Source organism: Thalassophryne amazonica, chromosome 6 (genome assembly GCF_902500255.1).
Source record: "Thalassophryne amazonica chromosome 6, fThaAma1.1, whole genome shotgun sequence".
Taxonomy (NCBI): Eukaryota; Metazoa; Chordata; class Actinopteri; order Batrachoidiformes; family Batrachoididae; genus Thalassophryne; species Thalassophryne amazonica.
The window spans coordinates 20453046-20474229 of record NC_047108.1 but is presented as its reverse complement, the minus strand read 5'-3'; the positions used below and the strand labels follow the sequence as shown (position 1 = coordinate 20474229).

At 46.8% G+C, this 21184-nt stretch overlaps 1 protein-coding gene across 1 annotated transcript in view; it reads right to left on the bottom strand.

The window, feature by feature from the left end:
- The window catches only part of LOC117511941 (tyrosine-protein phosphatase non-receptor type 7-like), a 174683-nt gene that overhangs the window by 131212 nt on the left and 22287 nt on the right, over positions 1-21184 (bottom strand). Inside the window, exons 2-3 of the mRNA XM_034171878.1 lie at positions 8131-8252; positions 7769-7949 (exon numbers count right to left, since the gene is read on the bottom strand). Coding sequence (XP_034027769.1) covers positions 7769-7949; positions 8131-8252 — 303 coding nt within the window. The remainder of the gene's footprint in view (positions 1-7768; positions 7950-8130; positions 8253-21184) is intronic.

Genomic DNA, 21184 nt, shown 5'->3' with positions numbered 1-21184 from the left:
TCAGTCAGGTTTTAGAATTCATCATAGTACAGAAACAGCATTAGTGAAGGTTACAAATGATCTTCTTATGGCTTCGGACAGTGGACTTATCTCTGTGCTTGTTCTGTTGGACCTCAGTGCTGCTTTTGATACTGTTGACCATAAAATTTTATTACAGAGATTAGAGCATGTCATAGGTATTAAAGGCACTGCGCTGCAGTGGTTTGAATCATATTTGTCTAATAGATTACAGTTTGTTCATGTAAATGGGGAATCTTCTTCACAGACTAAAGTTAATTATGGAGTTCCACAAGGTTCTGTGCTAGGACCAATTTTATTCACTTTATACATGCTTCCCTTAGGCAGTATTATTAGACGGTATTGCTTAAATTTTCATTGTTACGCAGATGATACCCAGCTTTATCTATCCATGAAGCCAGAGGATACACACCAATTAGCTAAACTGCAGGATTGTCTTACAGACATAAAGACATGGATGACCTCTAATTTCCTGCTTTTAAACTCAGATAAAACTGAAGTTATTGTACTTGGCCCCACAAATCTTAGAAGCATGGTGTCTAACCAGATCGTTACTCTGGATGGCATTTCCCTGATCTCTAGTAATACTGTGAGAAATCTTGGAGTCATTTTGATCAGGATATGTCATTCAAAGTGCATATTAAACAAATATGTAGGACTGCCTTTTTGCATTTACGCAATATCTCTAAAATCAGAAAGGTCTTGTCTCAGAGTGATGCTGAAAAACTAATTCATGCATTTATTTCCTCTAGGCTGGACTATTGTAATTCATTATTATCAGGTTGTCCTAAAAGTTCCCTAAAAAGCCTTCAGTTGGTTCAGAATGCTGCAGCTAGAGTACTGACGGGGACTAGCAGGAGAGAGCATATCTCACCCGTGTTGGCCTCTCTTCATTGGCTTCCTGTTAATTCTAGAATAGAATTTAAAATTCTTCTTCTTACTCATAAGGTTTTGAATAATCAGGTCCCATCTTATCTTAGGGACCTCGTAGTACCATATTACCCCATTAGAGCGCTTCGCTCTCAGACTGCGGGCTTACTTGTAGTTCCTAGGGTTTGTAAGAGTAGAATGGGAGGCAGAGCCTTCAGCTTTCAGGCTCCTCTCCTGTGGAACCAGCTCCCAATTCAGATCAGGGAGACCCTCTCTACTTTTAAGATTAGGCTTAAAACTTTCCTTTTCGCTAAGGCTTATAGTTAGGGCTGGATCGGGTGACCCTGGACCATCCCTTGGTTATGTTGCTTTAGACGTAGACTGTGGGGGGGTTCCCATGATGCACTGTTTCTTTCTCTTTTTGCTCCGTATGCATCACTCTGCATTTAATCATTAGTGATCGATCTCTGCCCCCTTTCTCGGCATGTCTTTTTCCTGGTTCTTTCCCTCAGCCCCAACCAGTCTCAGCAGAAGACTGCCCCTCCCTGAGCCTGGTTCTGCTGGAGGTTTCTTCCTGTTAAAAGGGAGTTTTTCCTTCCCACTGTGGCCAAGTGCTTGCTCATAGGGGGTCGTTTTGACCGTTGGGGATTTTCATAATTATTGTATGGCCTTGCCTTACAATATGGAGCGCCTTGGGGCAACTGTTTGTTGTGATTTGGCGCTATATAAGAAAAAAGTTGATTGATTGATAGTAAGATGTCCTAGCTTTACGGAGGGCTTTTTTATAGAGCAACATACTCTTTTTCCAGGCTAAGTGAAGATCTTCTAAATTAGTGAGATGCCATTTCCTCTCCAACTTGTTGTGTGGGCCGCTGAAGAGGAGGTACTGCTGGCCCACCACCACCAGAGGGCGCCCTGTCTGGAGTGCGGGCTCCAGGCACCAAAGGGCGCTGCCGCCTCACAGGAGCAGCCGGGGTGACAGCTGTCACTTCTCGCCTACAACAGCTGTCACCAATCATCTGATCAGCAGTGGTATATCAGCAAGACGACATCTCCACCTCTTTGCCGAGATATCGCTCTACCTAGGAGGTACAGTACTCAGCCGACTGTGTTGTCTTTTTGACATTAACACTTTGTTACTTTTGTGCGTTAAATAGCAGACATTCTTCCGACGAGAGGTGGAGGTGGTTTTCCCGCCATACGGGTTGCTGGGTGCAAACGCACCCACATTTAACTGTTTTTGTTCCTCGCCAGCAGTACCAGATCCGACACGCGGAGGCAGTGGCCACCTGGGAGTTCGGGACTTGGCGGCTCCAGTATTCCCGGGGTTCGGTGGCGGAGGAAATCGTGTGGTTCCGGTTCTGCTTTGGACAGACGTCTCTTATCTTCGAGCCTGCCCACGTGACACATTTTGTGAATTGACTTCTTTGTCTATTGTTGTAATCTGTTGTGTTTGTTGTGCTTATTCACAACAGTAAAGTGTTGTTATTTGACTTCCTCCATTGTCCGTTCATTTGCACCCCCTGTTGTGGGTCCGTGTTCCTACACTTTCCCAACACAACTTACGGGTTATCTGCTTTAAGCTGCGAGTTTGTGAGTTATACCACGGAGTCAGGTACTTCTGATTTAAGGCTCTTTTTCAGAGGAGCTACAGCATCCAAAGTTGTCCTCAATGAGGATGTAAAACTATTGACGAGATAATCTATCTCAGTCACAGAGTTTAGGTAGCTACTCTGCACTGTGTTGGTATATGGCATTGGAGAACATAATAAAGAAGGAATCATATCCTTAAACCTAGTTACAGCGCTTTCCGAAAGACTTCTACTGTAATGAAACTTATTCCCCACTGCTGGGTAGTCCATTAAAGTAAATGTAAATGTTATTAAAAAATGATCAGACAGAAGGGGGTTTTCAGGGAATACTGTTAAGTCTTCAATTTCCATACCATAAGTCAAAACAAGATCTAAGGTATGATTAAAGTGGTGGGTGGACTCATTTACATTTTGAGCAAAGCCAATTGAGTCTAACAATAGATTAAATGCAGTGTTGAGACTGTCATTCTCAGCATCTATGTGGATGTTAAAATCGCCCACTATAATTATCTTATCTGAGCTAAGCACTAAGTCAGACAAAAGGTCTGAAAATTCACAGAGAAACTCACAGTAACGACCAGGTGGACAATAGATAATAACAAATAAAACTGGTTTTTGGGACTTCCAATTTGGATGGACAAGACTTAGAGTCAAGCTTTCAAATGAATTAAAGCTCTGTCTGGGTTTTTGATTAATTAATAAGCTGGAATGGAAGATTGCTGCTAATCCTCCGCCTCGGCCCGTGCTACGAGCATTCTGACAGTTAGTGTGACTCGGGGGTGTTGACTCATTTAAACTAACATATTCATCCTGTTGTAACCAGGTTTCTGTAAAGCAGAATAAAGCAATATGTTGATCAATTATTATATCATTTACTAACAGGGACTTAGAAGAGAGAGACCTAATGTTTAATAAACCACATTTAACTGTTTTAGTCTGTGGTGCAGTTGAAGGTGATTATTTTTTCTTTTTGAATTTTTATGCTTAAATAGATTTTTACTGGTTGTTGGTGGTCTGGGAGCAGGCACCGTCTCTACGGGGATGGGGTATTGGGGGGATGGCAGGGGGAGAGAAGCTGCAGAGAGGTGTGTAAGACTACAACTCTGCTTCCTGGAACCAACCCTGGATAGTCACAGTTTGGAGGGTTTAATAAAATTGGCCAGATTTCTAGAAATGAGAGCTGCTCCATCCAAAGTGGGATGGATGCTGTCTCTCCTAACAAGACCAGGTTTTCCCCAGAAGCTTTGCCAATTATCTATGAAGCCCACCTCATTTTTATTATTTTAATTTTCATAAGCGCCTTGGGGCAACTGTTTGTTGTGATTTGGCGCTATATAAAAAAATTGATTGATTGATTGATTGATTTTTGGACACCACTCAGACAGCCAGCAATTCAAGGAGAACATGTCACTCCTGGTCCGATTGGGGAGGGGCCCAGAGAAAACTACAGAGTCCGACATTGTTTTTGCAATGTTACACACCGATTCAATGTTAATTTTAGTGACCTCCGATTGGCATAACCGTGTGTCATTACTGCCGACATGAATTACAATCTTACCGAATTTACGCTTAGCCTTAGCCAGCAGTTTCAAATTTCCTTCAGTGTCACCTGCTCTGGCCCCCGGAAGACATTTGACTATGGTTGCTGGTGTCGCTAACTTCACATTTCTCAAAACAGAGTCGCCAATAACCAGAGTTTGTTCCTTGGCGGGTGTGTCGCCTAGTGGGGAAAAACGGTTAGAAATGTGAAGGGGTTGGTGGCGTACAGGGGGCTTGTGTTTAGGACTACGCTTCCTCCTCACAGTCACCCAGCCGGCCTGCTTTCCCGGCTGGGTGACTGGACAGCTAACAGCGGCTAAGCTACCTTGGTCCGCACCGACTACAGGGGCCTGGCTAGCTGTAGGATTTTCCAAGGTGCGGAGCCGAGTCTCCAATTTGCCCAGCCTGGCCTCCAAAGCTATGAATAAGCTACACTTATTACAAATACCATTACTGCTAAAGGAGGCCAAGGAATAACTAAACATTTCACACCCAGAGCAGAGAAGTGCGGGAGAGACAGGAGAAGCCGCCATGCTAAACCGGCTAAGAGCTAGTAGCTGCGCTAAGCTAGCGGATTTCTAAAAACACACAAAGTGAATAATGTGTAAATAATTTAGAGGTGATTCAGCAGAGGGAGTGCTTTAGTTAAGGCACGTGAAGATTACACTGTGAAACAAATCGTTATCTAGTTATCTAGATCAACCCTTACCAAAAAATAGTACTGATAAGTATATAAAAAGTAAACTAGAAGTATACTTGAAACATACTTGCATATACTACTTTTTGGTAAGGGAATCTAACTACGCAGATTAAACAGCTAACAGATACAGCAAAACACCGCTGTGCTCCGGAACAGGAAGTGATACAATACCACATCTCAACTGGGCACAAACAGATCTCTGTGCTTTAGTTAGGTTAAGGGTGACATATGGCTCTGGTTGGTAGGCCGACTTTATCAAACTGTACACTCTTAATTTGGGTTTGTGCAGAATTTCTTCTGCCCACTTCTGTTTATAATTTTCAAACAACATTTCCTTAATCTATTTAACATTACAGGACAACTTATTTCTATAAATATACTGAAGACCTACTTCATCAAAGATTTTAATAAGTTCCTTTTCGATAGGTCCCACAGAAATATTTGTAAATATATAAGTCTGCTGTCGGACATATTAATAAACCTATTCCAAAATCGCACCATGTCACCCTTTATCCGCACTTCACAAGGTTCCCATCCCATATCACCACATACAGCGAGCTTAGGGGCCATTTTGTGTACACCAAGAAAGCAGCACATAGCCCTGTTTTGAAGTATAATACATTTTGTTAGATTACAGTACCCCCAAACCCCTGCACAGTAGTCTAAAATTGGACAAACACAAGAATTATACAACTGTGTATAGGCATTGTACCCAAGATCCCTACACAGCTTGACCTTGTTAAGAACGGCTCCCAGAGCTCTGCCTGCAGAGTCTGATAGAGTTTTTATTCCTTTTTCAAAGGTAAGATGGGCATCAAGAGTAAGTCTATACCAGTATTTAACAGTTTGAAACTAAGAAGATCATGATTAATGCAATCAAATGCTTTCTGAAAGTCTATAAAACATGAGAAAGTTGGTTTACTCTCTTGTATTCTCACTTGAACTAGAGTGGACAGAGAGAATATGTGGTCAATACAGGCTCTATTCTTTCGAAAACCATTCTGCTCATCAACCAACAAATCAAATGTCTCCAGGTAACTATATAATCGTCTATTAAGAATACTGGAGTAGAGCTCGTAAACACAACTTAAAAGACTTATCCCTCTATAGTTCAAAGGAACTCTAGGATCATTATATGGGGACTTTGGAATTGGTTTAATAATGGATTTATACCATTCAGAAGGAACTAAACTGTACTCAAAACAGATGGAAAAAAATATATATATAACACCAGATATATAACACCAGAACACCAGATATATATATCTGGTGTTCAGTGTGTGTGTGTGTGTGTGTGTATACCTGGTATTCTGTGTTCAGTGTGTGTGTGTGTGTGTGTGTGTGTATGTGTGTATATACCTGGTATTCTGTGTTGTGTGTGTGTGTGTGTGTGTGTGTGTACATGGTATTCTGTGTTCAGTGTGTGTGTGTGTGTGTGTGTGTGTGTGTACCTGGTATTCTGTGTTCAGTGTGTGTGTGTGTGTGTGTGTGTGTGTGTGTGTGTGTGTGTGTGTGTGTGTACCTGGTATTCTGTGTTCAGTGTGTGTGTGTGTGTGTGTGTATACCTGGTATTCTGTGTTCAGTGTGTGTGTGTGTGTGTGTATACCTGGTATTCTGTGTTGAGTGTGTGTGTGTGTGTGTGTATACCTGGTATTCTGTGTTGAGTGTGTGTGTGTGTGTGTGTGTGTACCTGGTATTCTGTGTTCAGTGTGTGTGTGTGTGTGTGTGTGTGTGTGTGTGTGTGTATACCTGGTATTCTGTGTTCAGTGTGTGTGTATATGTATCTGGTGTTCTGCATGTGTGTGTGTGTGTGTGTGTGTGTGTGTGTACCTGGTACTCTGCGTTCAGTGTGTGTGTGTGTATACCTGGTATTCTGTGTTGAGTGTTTGTGTGTGTGTGTGTGTGTGTGTGTGTATACCTGGTATTCTGTGTTCAGTGTGTGTGTGTGTGTGTGTGTGTATGTGTGTATATACCTGGTATTCTGTGTTGTGTGTGTGTGTGTGTGTGTGTGTACCTGGTATTCTGTGTTCAGTGTGTGTGTGTGTGTGTGTGTGTGTGTGTACCTGGTATTCTGTGTTCAGTGTGTGTGTGTGTGTGTGTGTGTGTGTGTGTGTGTGTGTGTGTGTGTGTGTGTGTGTGTACCTGGTATTCTGTGTTCAGTGTGTGTGTGTGTGTGTGTGTATACCTGGTATTCTGTGTTCAGTGTGTGTGTGTGTGTGTGTATACCTGGTATTCTGTGTTGAGTGTGTGTGTGTGTGTGTATACCTGGTATTCTGTGTTGAGTGTGTGTGTGTGTGTGTGTGTGTGTACCTGGTATTCTGTGTTCAGTGTGTGTGTGTGTGTGTGTGTGTGTGTGTGTGTGTGTGTGTGTGTGTGTGTGTGTGTGTGTGTGTGTGTGTGTGTGTGTGTGTGTGTGTGTGTATACCTGGTATTCTGTGTTCAGTGTGTGTGTATATGTATCTGGTGTTCTGCATGTGTGTGTGTGTGTGTGTGTGTGTGTACCTGGTACTCTGCGTTCAGTGTGTGTGTGTGTATACCTGGTATTCTGTGTTGAGTGTTTGTGTGTGTGTGTGTGTGTGTGTGTGTGTGTGTACCTGGTATTCTGTGTTCAGTGTGTGTGTGTGTGTGTGTGTGTGTATACCTGGTATTCTGTGTTCAGTGTGTGTGTGTGTGTGTGTGTGTATACCTGGTATTCTGTGTTCAGTGTGTGTGTGTGTGTGTGTATACCTGGTATTCTGTGTTCAGTGTGTGTGTGTGTGTGTGTATACCTGGTATTCTGTGTTGAGTGTGTGTGTGTGTGTGTGTGTGTACCTGGTATTCTGTGTTCAGTGTGTGTGTGTGTGTGTGTGTGTGTATACCTGGTATTCTGTGTTCAGTGTGTGTGTATATGTATCTGGTGTTCTGCATGTGTGTGTGTGTGTGTGTGTGTGTACCTGGTATTCTGTGTTCAGTGTGTGTGTGTGTGTGTGTGTGTATACCTGGTATTCTGTGTTCAGTGTGTGTGTATATGTATCTGGTGTTCTGCATGTGTGTGTGTGTGTGTGTGTACCTGGTACTCTGCGTTCAGTGTGTCTGTGTCTGTCACAGCCTGCTGCAGGACAGTATGTGTTAGCGGTCGTGATAAGGTGCGCAACACCTGAAGCCACACCTCCTTGGGGGTTGAGACGGCGCATGCAGACTCCACCTTGAGACTGCTCACATCCAGTAAAAGCGACAGGTTGGAACCCCGCCTCCAAAAACAGAACAGAAGGTCAAACAAAAGGTGTGTGCATGGGAGGAGTTCTGTATGAGTGTTTGTGTGCGTGTCTGTGTGTTTGTATGTCTGTGTTTGTGTATGTTTGCGTGTTTGTATGTGTGTGTCTGTGTAGGTGTTTGTGTGTGTGCTGGGGGCAAGGTTAGGGGAGAACATACCTCTCATGTAGGCGGGCTGACGATTTAGGAGGAGCTGTGGTAATAGGTGGTGGCGTGGTGGGCTGAACAATGGGCGGGGTCAGTGGGTGCTGTGTTGGTGTCGCCATCTTGTTTCTTCTTCTCTGGAAGGAGATTAAATTAAGAGGATATTTTGTTTCTAAAATTATCTTTTCCCTCTAAGTCCAGTTAGTTGATATTGTTAAATATTGCGAGCAAAGCGCCGTGAAGTGCCACGCAGCAGTCCGAACCTCACTCGGGGTACACTGAGTCCCAAACAGGAAGTGCCAAAATTTGAGTCCACAGTGAAACAGCAAATGTCAAATGTTGAACACTTCCTGCATTGACAGACGAGATCTTGTAGAATCTTACGGGAATAGTGGCAAGTTCACGCTGAAGCAGGAAGTGCCAAAGTTTGAGTCCACAGTGAAACAGGAAATGTCAAATGTTGAACACTTCCTGGCATGGGTGGAGTTAGAGGGGAGGCCAGGATGGCACTGGACCCCCCTGAAATCTGATTGGACACTCTAGGTGTCACCCCAGATGATTGACATGTCACAGCACCGCACGTCTGGTTGAAAAGACCCAGCTACATTTTGGAATCGGTGACAAATATTGACTGCTAGGTCCCTCTTGTACAGTAGCTGACGTTGTGTACCACAAAAAGTTCTTATCCACCTTTGTAGAAGAAGAAAAATCTTCAAGCCAGATTTGAACCTGAACATGTCGTCTGAACTGTGGACTCCTAATGACACCAAAGTTATATTGGTGTGTAAAGGACCATATTTTAAGCCAGAAATGAGGTCCAGGCTGTTAAAAGAAGCATTTCTCCTTTAAGTTGGGTTGCCTTATGTGTGTCTCCGGTCATTTTAGATGAATAAAACTAGCAGGCAGCAGCTGCTTCATGCTCTGTTGGCTAATATGAGATGTAAGATGCTCGGGCTGAATGAAATATAGCTACTTTACTTCTCCTCTGTTCTGTATTAAAGCTCTGGACTTCACCACGGTGCTGTTGTGTTGTGAGAGAGGTGACGAAAAGACAGTGAATTATATCAGTAGCACCTTATTTAATGATTGTTTCACAGTGGTTACGTTCAACAGCACAAGACATCTAGAAGTTGAGTCTTTTATTGATAAAGACAGTTAGTTTAGTTATTTGAAGAAACACGATCTAGAAAAATATGTTTAGCTGAATAAATACCAATAAGGACTGGAGGGACCTTTTAAATAATCTCTTAATTTTGCTCTCTGAGTGACACCAGGACGATGCATTTCACTTAAAAATACACTCAGTTGCCCTCAAAGGTATTGGAACACTTGGTATTTCACACATTTTAATTTATGCCATTTCAAATTAAAAAAAAAAAAAAAATCTAAAATAATCTTCCTTAAACTCAAACTTGATAAAAATGATTAAAAATATAAAATCCAGCTTCCTGATGAAGTGGTTTAGAGGAGGATTTTCTTAAAAAGAAGACCTGAAAGTTGAGATAGAATTTGCCAGAAAGTCCATCTGAGATGCACACCTAGATTTGATGTTTTGGTGAAAGAGAATGTTGTATTTCTTCATGACTGATGTAAATAAAGTTCACGACATATTCAGTGACTTGGAAATGTTCATGTATCCATCCCCTGACTGGCAAAACTGAAAACTGGCAATAAAACTGATTATTATTTACAGGTATTATACCAAAGCATATAGCATTACTTATGCAACCCATCATCTTGGCTTTTATATTTTTAATCAATTTACCTCAAGTTTTTGTTGTGTGGGCCGCTGAAGAGGAGGTACTGCTGGCCCACCACCACTAGAGGGCGTCCTGCCTGGAGTGCGGGCTCCAGGCACCGGAGGGCGCTGCCGCCTTACAGGAGCAGCCAGCTGTCACCCATCACTGGAGACAGCTGATTCCAATCAACAGGGAGGTATATCAGCAGGACGGCATCTCCACCTCATTTGCCGAGATATCGCCTTATCAAAGAGGTAACAATCTTCGCCCAAACATACGTGTGACTATAGTTGTAATTCTTGTTGATTATTTGTAGGACAGCTGACTACCGGACAACATTTGGATAAGTACTCACCTTCCTACACTTCTTGATTGTTGTTGACGAGAGGTGGAGGTGGACTCTCCACCCTCCGTGTTGCTGGGTGCAGCCGCATCCACACCTGACTGTTTCTGTTCCTTGCCAGCAGTACCGGATCCGACGAGCGGAGGCAGTGGCCACCTGGGAATTCGGGACTTGGCGGCTCCAGTATTCCCGGGGTTCGGTGGCAGAGGAAATCGGGTTGGTTCCGGTTCGACTTGGACAGACGTCTCCTATCGTCGAGCCTGCCCACACGACACCGTTGTAATTGAACTCAGTCTCAATATTGTAATCGGTTGTGTTTGTTGTGCCTGTTTCACAACAGTAAAAACAGTGTTATTTGACTCCTCCATTGTCCGTTCATTTGCGCCCCCTGTTGTGGGTCCGTGTTCCTACACTTTCACAACAGTTTTAGAGATTTGTCTTCAACTTGAGTTCAAGGAAGATAATTAGAGATTTTTTGTATTTCTTGTATTTGAAATGGCATAAACAAATTAAAATGTGTGAAATACCAAGTGTTCCAATACTTTTGGAGGGCACTGTATCCTAACCTTATGATGAGTGCAAAATGAGTGTGGTATTATTACTGTTTTGTTTAAGAATGTTTAATTTTCACTGTTGATGCACTTTGTGTCAAATCATAGTCATATCGTATCATATCATTTCGAGAGAGATATAATATGTGGCTTCAATATTGAGATACGATAATTTGGCCATATTGTACAGCCCTACCATCAACTAGCTGAAAAATCTGAATATTAATTTACATCTACATTTGCAGGGGGGTTAAGAGGGCTGTAATTAGGGGGTTCTAAAAGCTGAAGGTTTTTAGACATGCTAATGCTCCCCAGAAGCATTTACTGAAAATAAAGTGTGAAGGATGCTGAAGATCCATGACATTACATATTAAATGTCAGGATGTGAGTTTTTGTTTTGCTTTGTTTTATGTTTTTGTTTGCTTCGTTTGTTCAGTTGCTGGAATGTTTATTCTCTTGCTGGGGTTTTTTTCTGCTTGGGTCTCTCTGTCCCTTTCTCTATTGTCTGACTCTTGGTTCTTGGTGGTGGGCATTTCCCTCTCTCTGGCCATGCCCTTGTTCTGGTGCTTTCCACGCACACCTGTTCCCTATTTGCAGCACATCACCTAGCTGTATTTAAGTTCCTCAGTTTGCTCTGCTCCTTGCCAGATTGATGTGCATTTTGCCTTCTCTCCAGCACTGTTTTGTGTATTTCCTCAACCCCGACCATGCCTTAACTTGATGTTCCTTGTACTTCTGCTCTTGTTGGACTGCCTTTTTGTGTACTGGACCCCTTTTGCTGTTTCAGTAAACTATTTGTACACACAGAGATTTTTGTTAGAGTCCTGCATTTTTGTCCAGCCATCTCCGTCTACTAAGCCTAATATTAAAGATGTTACAGAAGAGGCATATTGTTTGTTTGATTTCTTTGTGTAAGTGTTTTGTGTCGTCATACTTTTACTTCAGAAAAATGTACCCATGGAGACAATAAAGTAGATTTGATTGATTTAAATGTCATTATTTTTATTTTTTAAGTCTGATGCTGGTTCTTGTTTTGAGCATGATAAAGCTTCTTTAAATTATGTCCATAAGTGACTGTGGTGTCTGAATTAAGAAACAACATGTGACTCCATGACTGAACGCTCGTTACCATTGGAGGGGGATCAAAACTTCTGGTGGGCTCATTGTCCCCAGCTAGTTTTGCCACTTACTGTATTTATTTAGTCGTCTCTGCTGTGACCAATCAAAACAAACAAACACCTCAATCTCCATTTCACTGGTTTGTTTTCTTCACTCTCTCGTTTCGTTGTTTGAACACAAGCAGCAAACAGATGTTCTGTTACCATAGTGGTTAAATGGGGACAGTCCTAACCCTAACCCTAACCCATTGAGTTTGAAACCTCTTTTACATGGGCGACCTGGCCAAGAACGGCAGCAGCACACGTCATAGTGGACAGATTAACATCATCACAAGAACATTAATAACAAATAAAATGCAATCATCTTGGTCATTGTAAACTCTTACAATGTACAGGATAAAAACAAATTGGAATTCAGAAATAAAGGCACTGCAAAAGAATTCCATTTGCGATCTCTTAAAATAGAGTGGAAGGCGTTCAGAGACATTAACCCGGACAGTTTCAGTTCGGATTGGAGCACGTTCCCGTCAGATGGAGCAGAGAAACTAAAAGCTTTCTTTCCCATTTCAGTGCAGACATGAGGTACACGGAAAAATAACATGTCATTGGAGCCCAGAGCGTAATGGCTTTCAGATCTCTGAAGTAAATTGGATAAATGGGTCAGAACTGTTGGGAAAGTGTAGTGACACGGACCCACAACAGGGGGCGCAAATGCACGGTCAATAGATGAGCCAAAATATAACAATTTAATGTTGTGAATGTGCACAACGAACATACAGACAATCTCAGAATATCATAACAGTCAATACACAAAGGTGACATGTGGGCAGGCTCGAGGATAGAAGAAGTCTGTTCCAAGAAGAGCCGGAACCACACGATTTCCGCCGCCCCAGAACCTGGTGAATACTGGAGCCACCAAGTCCCGAATTCCCAGGTGATCACCGTCCCCGACTGTCGGATCTGGTACTGCTGGCGAAGAACAAAGACAGTCAAGTGTGGGTGTGTGTACACCCAGTAACAACAACGGTGGGAATGCCACCTCCACCTCTCACTGAGAATGCTGAGGTATTTACAGTGATCCCTCAGAGGAAAAGAGTGCCGTCCTGCACTCACTCAGCCTCCACAAGAAGAGGGACCAGTACTCCTGCAAACACTCACAATATACAGCTTATTAGAAACACAAATGGCTGAGGATATTACCTCCAATGAAGTATGATATCTCGGCAACGAGGTGGAGATGACGTCTGGTCTTTATGGAGTGAGATGATGTTGAGTAGATGGGTGACAGCTGTCAAGAGGTAATGAGCGACAGCTGTCACCCCCGGCTGTGTCCATGGCGGCAGCGCCCTCTCGTGCCTGAAGCCCGCACTTCAGGCAGGGCGCCCTCTGGTGGTGGGCCAGCAGTACCTCCTCTTCTGGCGGCCCACACAACAGGACCCCCCCCTCAACGGGCGCCTCCTGGCGCCCGACCAGGTTTGTCGGGGTGTCGGCGGTAGAAGTCGGCCAGGAGGGCCGGATCCAGGATGAAGCTCCTCTTCACCCAGGAGCGTTCTTCGGGTCCATACCCCTCCCAGTCCACCAAGTACTGGAACCCCCGACTCATCCGACGGACGTCCAGGAGCCGGCGCACCATCCAAGCCGGCCCCCCGTCGATGATCCGAGCAGGAGGGGGCGCCGGTCCGGGAGCACAGAGAGGTGAGGTGTGATGAGGTTTGAGACATGACACGTGGAAAACCGGATGGATCCGCAGTGAAGCCGGGAGTTGGAGCTTCACTGCGGCAGGACTGAGGACTTTGAGGATCTTGAAGGGGCCAATGTACCTGTCCTGGAGTTTCGGGGAGTCCACCTGGAGGGGGATGTCCTTCGTGGAAAGCCACACCTCCTGCCCGGGCTGGTAAGCAGGGGCCGGGGATCGCCGACGGTCTGCATGGGTCTTCGCCCTCGTCCGGGCCTTCAACAAGGCAGAGCGGGTGGAGCGCCACACCCGACGGCACTTCCGCAGGTGGGCCTGGACCGAGGGCACACCGACCTCTCCCTCCACCACGGGAAACAACGGGGGCTGATACCCCAAACACACCTCAAATGGGGAGAGGCCGGTGGCCGAAGACACCTGGCTGTTATGCGCATACTCGATCCAGGCCAGATGGTTACTCCAGGCCGTCGGGTGCGCGGATGTGACGCAGCGAAGGGTCTGTTCCAGTTCCTGGTTGACCCGCTCTGCCTGTCCGTTCGTCTGTGGATGGTACCCGGACGAGAGGCTCACGGTGGCCCCCAGTTCCCTGCAGAAGCTCCTCCAGACGTGTGAGGAGAACTGGGGACCACGATCTGAGACGATGTCGGAGGGTATCCCATGCAGACGGACAACGTGGTGGACCAGGAGGTCTGCTGTCTCCTGGGCTGTTGGGAGCTTCGGGAGGGCCACGAAGTGGGCCGCCTTGGAGAAACGGTCCACTATCGTGAAGATGGTGGTGTTGCCCTGGCTGGAGGAGTCCTTGGGCCTTTGTGTGTACTGCCTTGCACCTGGCACAGGTGGTGCAGGCCTGGATATATTCCCGGACGTCTGCCTCCATAGACGCCCACCAGAAGCGCTGCCGGACAACTGCCACGGTCCTTCGCACCCCTGACAGGAGAGCTTGGAACCGTGACAGAAGTCCAAGACTGCAGCTCTGGCCTCTGGTGGGACGTACAGACGGTTCTTCGGACCTGTTCCTGGGTCCGGGCTCCGTGCCAGGGCCTCCCGGACGGTCTTCTCCATGTCCCAGGTGAGGGTGGCCACGATAGTGGACTCAGGCAGGATGGGCTCCGGTGGATCCGACAGTGCAGTTTTGACCTCCTCTTCGTGTACCCGGGACAAGGCATCCGACCTCTGGTTCTTGGTCCCGGGGCGATAGGTGATCCGGAAGTCAAAACGCCCAAAGAACAGTGACCAGCGGGCTTGCCTGGGGTTCAGCCGCTTGGCGGTCCTGATATACTCCAGGTTCCGATGGTCAGTGAAAACCGTGAATGGCACAGACGCTCCCTCCAACAGGTGTCTCCACTCCTCAAGAGCCTCTTTCACCGCAAGGAGTTCTCGATTGCCGACGTCAGAGTTCCGTTCAGCCGGGGTCAACCTGCGTGAAAAGTAGGCACACGGGTGAAGTACCTTATCGGTCTCTCCGCTCTGGGACAGCACGGCTCCTATCCCTGAGTCAGAGGCGTCCACTTCAACCATGAACTGGCGGCTAGGGTCGGGCTGCACCAAAACTGGCGCAGTAGAGAACCGTCGTTTCAACTCCTTGAACGCGGCTTCGCACCGATCCGACCAGGTGAAGAGGACTTTTGGAGAGGTCAGTGCTGTCAGGGGGCTAACTACCTGACTGTAGCCCTTAATGAACCTCCTATAGAAATTAGCGAAGCCGAGGAACTGTTGCAGCTTCCTACGGCTTGTTGGTTGGGGCCAATCTCTCACCGCCGCAACCTTGGCCGGATCAGGGGCGACGGAGTTAGAGGAGATGATAAACCCCAGGAAGGACAAAGACGTGCGGTGAAACTCGCACTTCTCGCCCTTCACAAACAGTCGGTTCTCTAACAACCGCTGCAGGACCTGATGTACATGCTGGACATGGGTCTCAGGATCCGGAGAAAAGATGAGAATATCGTCCAGATATACGAAGACGAATCGGTGCAGGAAGTCCCGCAAGACGTCGTTAACCAAGGCTTGGAACGTCGCGGGGGCGTTGGTGAGGCCAAACGGCATGACCAGGTACTCAAAGTGACCTAATGGGGTGTTAAATGCCGTCTTCCATTCGTCTCCCTTCCGGATCCGAACCAGGTGATACGCATTTCTAAGATCCAGCTTAGTAAAGATTTTGGCTCCATGCAGGGGGGTGAACACGGAATCTAACAATGGCAACGGGTATCGGTTGCGAACCGTAATCTCATTCAGCCCCCTGTAATCAATACATGGACGAAGTCCGCCATCTTTCTTGCCCACAAAAAAGAAACCTGCCCCCATCGGGGAGGTGGAGTTCCGGATCAGCCCGGCAGCTAATGAGTCCCGGATGTAGGTCTCCATTGATTCGCGCTCAGGTCATGAGAGGTTGTACAGCCTGCTGGACGGGAACTCAGCGCCTGGAACCAAATCAATGGCACAATCATACGGACGGTGCGGGGGAAGGGTGAGTGCCAGATCCTTACTGAAGACATCAGCAAGATCGTGGTACTCAACCGGCACTGCCGTCAGATTGGGAGGGACTTTGACCTCCTCCTTAGCCTGTGAACCGGGAGGAACCGAGGATCCTAAACACCCCCGATGGCAGGTTTCGCTCCACTGAACCACCACCCCAGACGGCCAATCAATCCGGGGATTGTGCTTCAACATCCATGGGATGCCCAAAATCACGCGGGAGGTAGAAGGAGTTACAAAAAACTCAATCTCCTCCCGGTGGTTTCCAGACACCACCAGAGTTACTGGTTGTGTCTTGTGTGTGAGTAAAGGGAGGAGGGTGCCATCTAGTGCCCGCACCTGCAACGGCGAAGGAAGCGCCACCAGAGGGAGCCCTACCTCCCTTGCCCATCTGCTGTCTAGCAGATTCCCTTCTGACCCCGTGTCCACCAGTGCTCGGGCTTGAAGGGTTAAATCCCCGCTCAGGATTGTGACTGGGAGTCATGTGGCAATTTGTGTGTGTCTCACTTGAATGGTTTGACCCCTCCTTAGCCCAGTCTCTAAGGGCGGTTGTTGTCGTTTTGGCCGTTTGGGGCAGTTTCTCTGTGTGTGCTCAGTTGAGCTGCAGAGAAAACACTCTCCACGGATCAGCCTCCCCATTTTGGCCCTGTGCGTTTCCCTAACAACGTCAGCAGGGGGAGCTGTTGCCCCACAAAGCGCTGCGGCTGTGGAGCGTGGGGAGGGCGGCCCCTTTTCGAACCCGGAAGGGAGGGGGCGGCGCGTATCCGGTCACGTCCTTCGCCTCGCTCCCGACGGCGTTCCTCCAACCGATTGTCTAACCATATAACGAGATCGATAAGCCCATCTAAATCCCGCGGTTCCTCCTTAGCTACCAGCTGCTCCTTCAGAACCAACGACAGTCCGTTTATGAAGGCGGCGCGGAGCGCAACGTTATTCCAGCCGGACCTCGCAGCCGCGATGCGGAAGTTGACTGCATAAGCGGCTGCGCTCTCACGTCCCTGTCTCATTGACAGCAGCACGGTTGAAGCGGTCTCTCCTCTATTAGGGTGATCAAACACTGTTCTGAACTCCCCCACAAACCCAGTGTATGCTGATAACAACCGTGAGTTCTGTTCCCAGAGCGCCGTAGCCCAGGCGCGTGCTTTACCCTGAAGCAGAGCAATCACATAAGCTATTTTACTAGCATCTGACGCGTACATGACGGGACGTTGTGCGAAGACGAGCGAACACTGCATAAGAAAATCCGCGCACGTCTCCACACAACCTCCGTACGGCTCAGGAGGGCTTATGTATGCTTCAGGGGATGGTGGGAGGGGTTGTTGAACCACCACTGGAACGGCAGGGCACAGGGTCGGCAGGAGGACGAGCTGCAGCAGCGCCCTGAGCGCTCGCCGCCATCTGTGCGGAGAGAACCTCCACCCTGCGGTTCAGGAGGATGTTTTGCTCAGTCATTTGATCCAACCGAGCCGTAAAGGCGGTGAGAATGTGCTGCAGCTCACCAAGCACGTCTCCTGCAGACGCCTGCGCTCCCTGCTCTCCCATTGGTCGTTCAACAGCCGGGTGATGCCCCTCGGAGTCCATGACGCTGGCCGAGATATCCTGTTGGGAAAGTGTAGTGACACGGACCCACAACAGGGGGCGCAAATGCACGGTCAATAGATGAGCCAAAATATAACAATTTAATGTTGTGAATGTGCACAACGAACATACAGACAATCTCAGAATATCATAACAGTCAATACACAAAGGTGACGTGTGGGCAGGCTTGAGGATAGAAGACGTCTGTCCCAAGAAGAGCCGGAACCACACGATTTCCGCCGCCCCAGAACCTGGTGAATACTGGAGCCGCCAAGTCCCGAATTCCCAGGTGATCACCGTCCCCGACTGTCGGATCTGGTACTTGCTGGCGAAGAACAAAGACAGTCAAGTGTGGGTGTGTGTACACCCAGTAACAACAACGGTGGGAATGCCACCTCCACCTCTCACTCAGAATGCTGAGGTATTTACAGTGATCCCTCAGAGGAAAAGAGTGCCGTCCTGCACTCACTCAGCCTCCACAAGAAGAGGGACCAGTACTCCTGCAAACACTCACAATATACAGCTTATTAGAAACACAAATGGCTGAGGATATTACCTCCAATGAAGTATGATATCTCGGCAACGAGGTGGAGATGACGTCTGGTCTTTATGGAGTGAGATGATGTTGAGTAGATGGGTGACAGCTGTCAAGAGGTAATGAGCGACAGCTGTCACCCCCGGCTGTGTCCATGGCGGCAGCGCCCTCTCGTGCCTGAAGCCCGCACTTCAGGCAGGGCGCCCTCTGGTGGTGGGCCAGCAGTACCTCCTCTTCTGGCGGCCCACACAACAAGAACCTGTCCACTAAAAGTTTTGTAAACCAAAGTCATCCAGTGTGTATAATGCCTGGCAGTCAAAGAGGGCATGCCCGCTTTGGCAGACAACTCACAGTGGTGGGTGAGGCGGCTACAACCAGTGATGAATCTCAGAGTGCGGTAACACGGCGGTCATGGACTGTAGACAAATGGATGAAGCTCACCCATACACGACATCACCATAGTCCACTAAGGGGCAGGAAGGGAGCAGTTATCAGGAGCTTCTGAACACTTAACAACAAGCATGACTTGTTTCTGTAAAGGAAGCTGAGCTTCACCCTTAATTTGGAGATCAGGTGTTCGGGTGTTTAAAAACAACTTTAAAGAGAGCTCTGTGTCAATAGTTAATCCCAAATACTTGTAGCTGCTGACTAGCTCAAGAACATTTCCTCTGGCAATTCTGATTGATGGCATGTTCTACAAGGAAACAGATGACTTACAGAAAAAAACATTACTTTGGATTTTTTCTGTGTTCAAGACTAGTTGTATTTCTCCAGACGGTTCTGCACCACATCAAAGTGGACTGCAAAAATTAAATGCCTGAGTCACTGAGTTTCAGCAGCAATAGATTACATGCCTCACAGCAGGAAGGTCATGGGTTCGCTTCCCACCCTTTCTGTGTGGAGTTTCGATTGTTCTCCCCGCGTCTGCTCTGGTTTCCTCCCACAGTCACAAACATGCTTATTTAGGGTCTGCTCCTTTCTCTGCCCTGAGCAAGGCAGCATCTCTTCACCTGGATTGGTCCCCTAGTGGATGGATTGTGTCTAACTGTAAGTAGGATGGTTCGATGCAGAGGACACGGCTGTTGTTATTTAGAAGGTGTGGGATTCATCAGCAGCTGATCCTCCATGATGCGAGTACGACCGCCGTGCACCTCGTTCACAAGACAGATTTTTTTTTTTTAAGTTTTCCACTTACTAAGTTTTATTTGTATCACAGAATTTAGAACCTTTTCTACGCAGTTTGACAAAAGAGACAACTGTTTAGATTTCAAATGCTGACAAGTGTCGCCATTGGAAGAGTTGCTTAACAACAGGAAGTCAGCAGCACACACGCACACACACTCACACATGCACAGAGACACACATACACACACACACACATGCACGAGACACTCACACACACACACACACACACACACGCACGGAGACACATGCACAGACACACACACATGCACAGAGACACACGCACGCACACACTCACACATGCATGCACACACATGCACAGAGACGCACACATGCACACACATGCACAAACACACACAAATGATTGGTTGAGCTCACAGAGTTGTAAGAAGAAGTTTGCAGTGTCTTTTTGCTTTGTTGTGTGCTGTGGCCGGACGTTCACGTCTCCTCATAGTGAACATGAATGTGATGATAATTTAGATTTTGTTAATGATGTCTTTAAACTGTTCTTCTGTCACGTTGGAATGACTGAACAGCAAACATTATTCATTACTAAAAAACAAGACAAGCTTTGACCTGACCTTTGACATGACCTGGGGTGGCTACTGTACGTCTTATCCCCCGCTGGCCAAATGCCTGAAGGGTGATTATGTTGTGGAGATTTCTGTCTGTCTGTCTCTCTGTCTGTCCATATGTCCTCAAAAGGGTAGAAGCATTCTGAAATCATGCCCTCACATTTTTGGGAGGCATTTCATCCTTGTTACAGGTGGGTCATGTGATGGCATTGTTGGAGTTGGACCTGTTTTCCCAGATTTAAGGTCCCTGATTAACAAATCTAGACTCCGTCAGTTTCATGAATGCCTACATTCTGAAATGTTATCAGAATGTAGGAAGCAGCGTTTGCCAGCGGGGGATCTTCTCTCAGAACGCTCTTCTTTTGGAGGCCATAGTACTTCTCCAAGGATCTAAAAACTTCCATTCGCTGCCTGAGGTAACAGGTTGAGGTACAACTCTCACAGTCAGGTCCTTCAGAAGTTCTGAGACTCTGTACATGTCTCCAGATCCTAAAACATGAAGTGGATGAGGAGCTGCAACTACAGAGAGTCTCCAGTCTGGACAAAGTCTGCGTGACATCTCCTGTTGTCAGGACCTGACTTTTTGCCTTGTTTTATTTACATTTTGGTTCGTTTTGTCACGGTTATGTTTTTCTCTGTATGGTTACTCTCTTGCTGGGGTTTTGTCTGCTTGGGTTCATCTGTCCCTGTCTCTCTTGTCTGTCTCTCCTGGTTGTTGGTGGTGGGTGTTTCCCTCTCTCTGGCCACACACTCATTCTGGTGTGTTCCATGCACACCCTTCCAATCTGCACCTCATCACCTGGGTGTTTATAAGCTCCTCATTTTGCTCTGCTCCTTCGCCAGATTGATGTGCCTTGTGTCTCTTTCCAGCTCAGTATCTTGTATTTTTTCCTTGCCTTGCTTCATTTGCCTCGTCATGTTTTTGACTACCTGCCTGTGTACCTCGACCACACCTAAGCCTGATGATTTTGTCATTGTTGCTCTTTTTGGACTGCCTCTCTGTGTACCGACTCCAGCCCGTGAACAAAGTAAACGTCTTAACTCTGCTGAGCTGTGTGCCTGCGTTTTGCATTTGTGTCCAGCCAACTCTGCCTGTAAACCCTGATACTCGTGGGTTTTCTCCAGAGAGCTGGAAAATAAGGGCCGTATCTGGGCTACGCCACATTGGCAGCATTGAGTTTAGCTACTGAGTTTATCCACAACAAGACAGATTATTACAGGTTTGTCATAAAATATTTCAAACAGACACACCAGCAACAAGAGCAATCCAAGATTTGTGACAT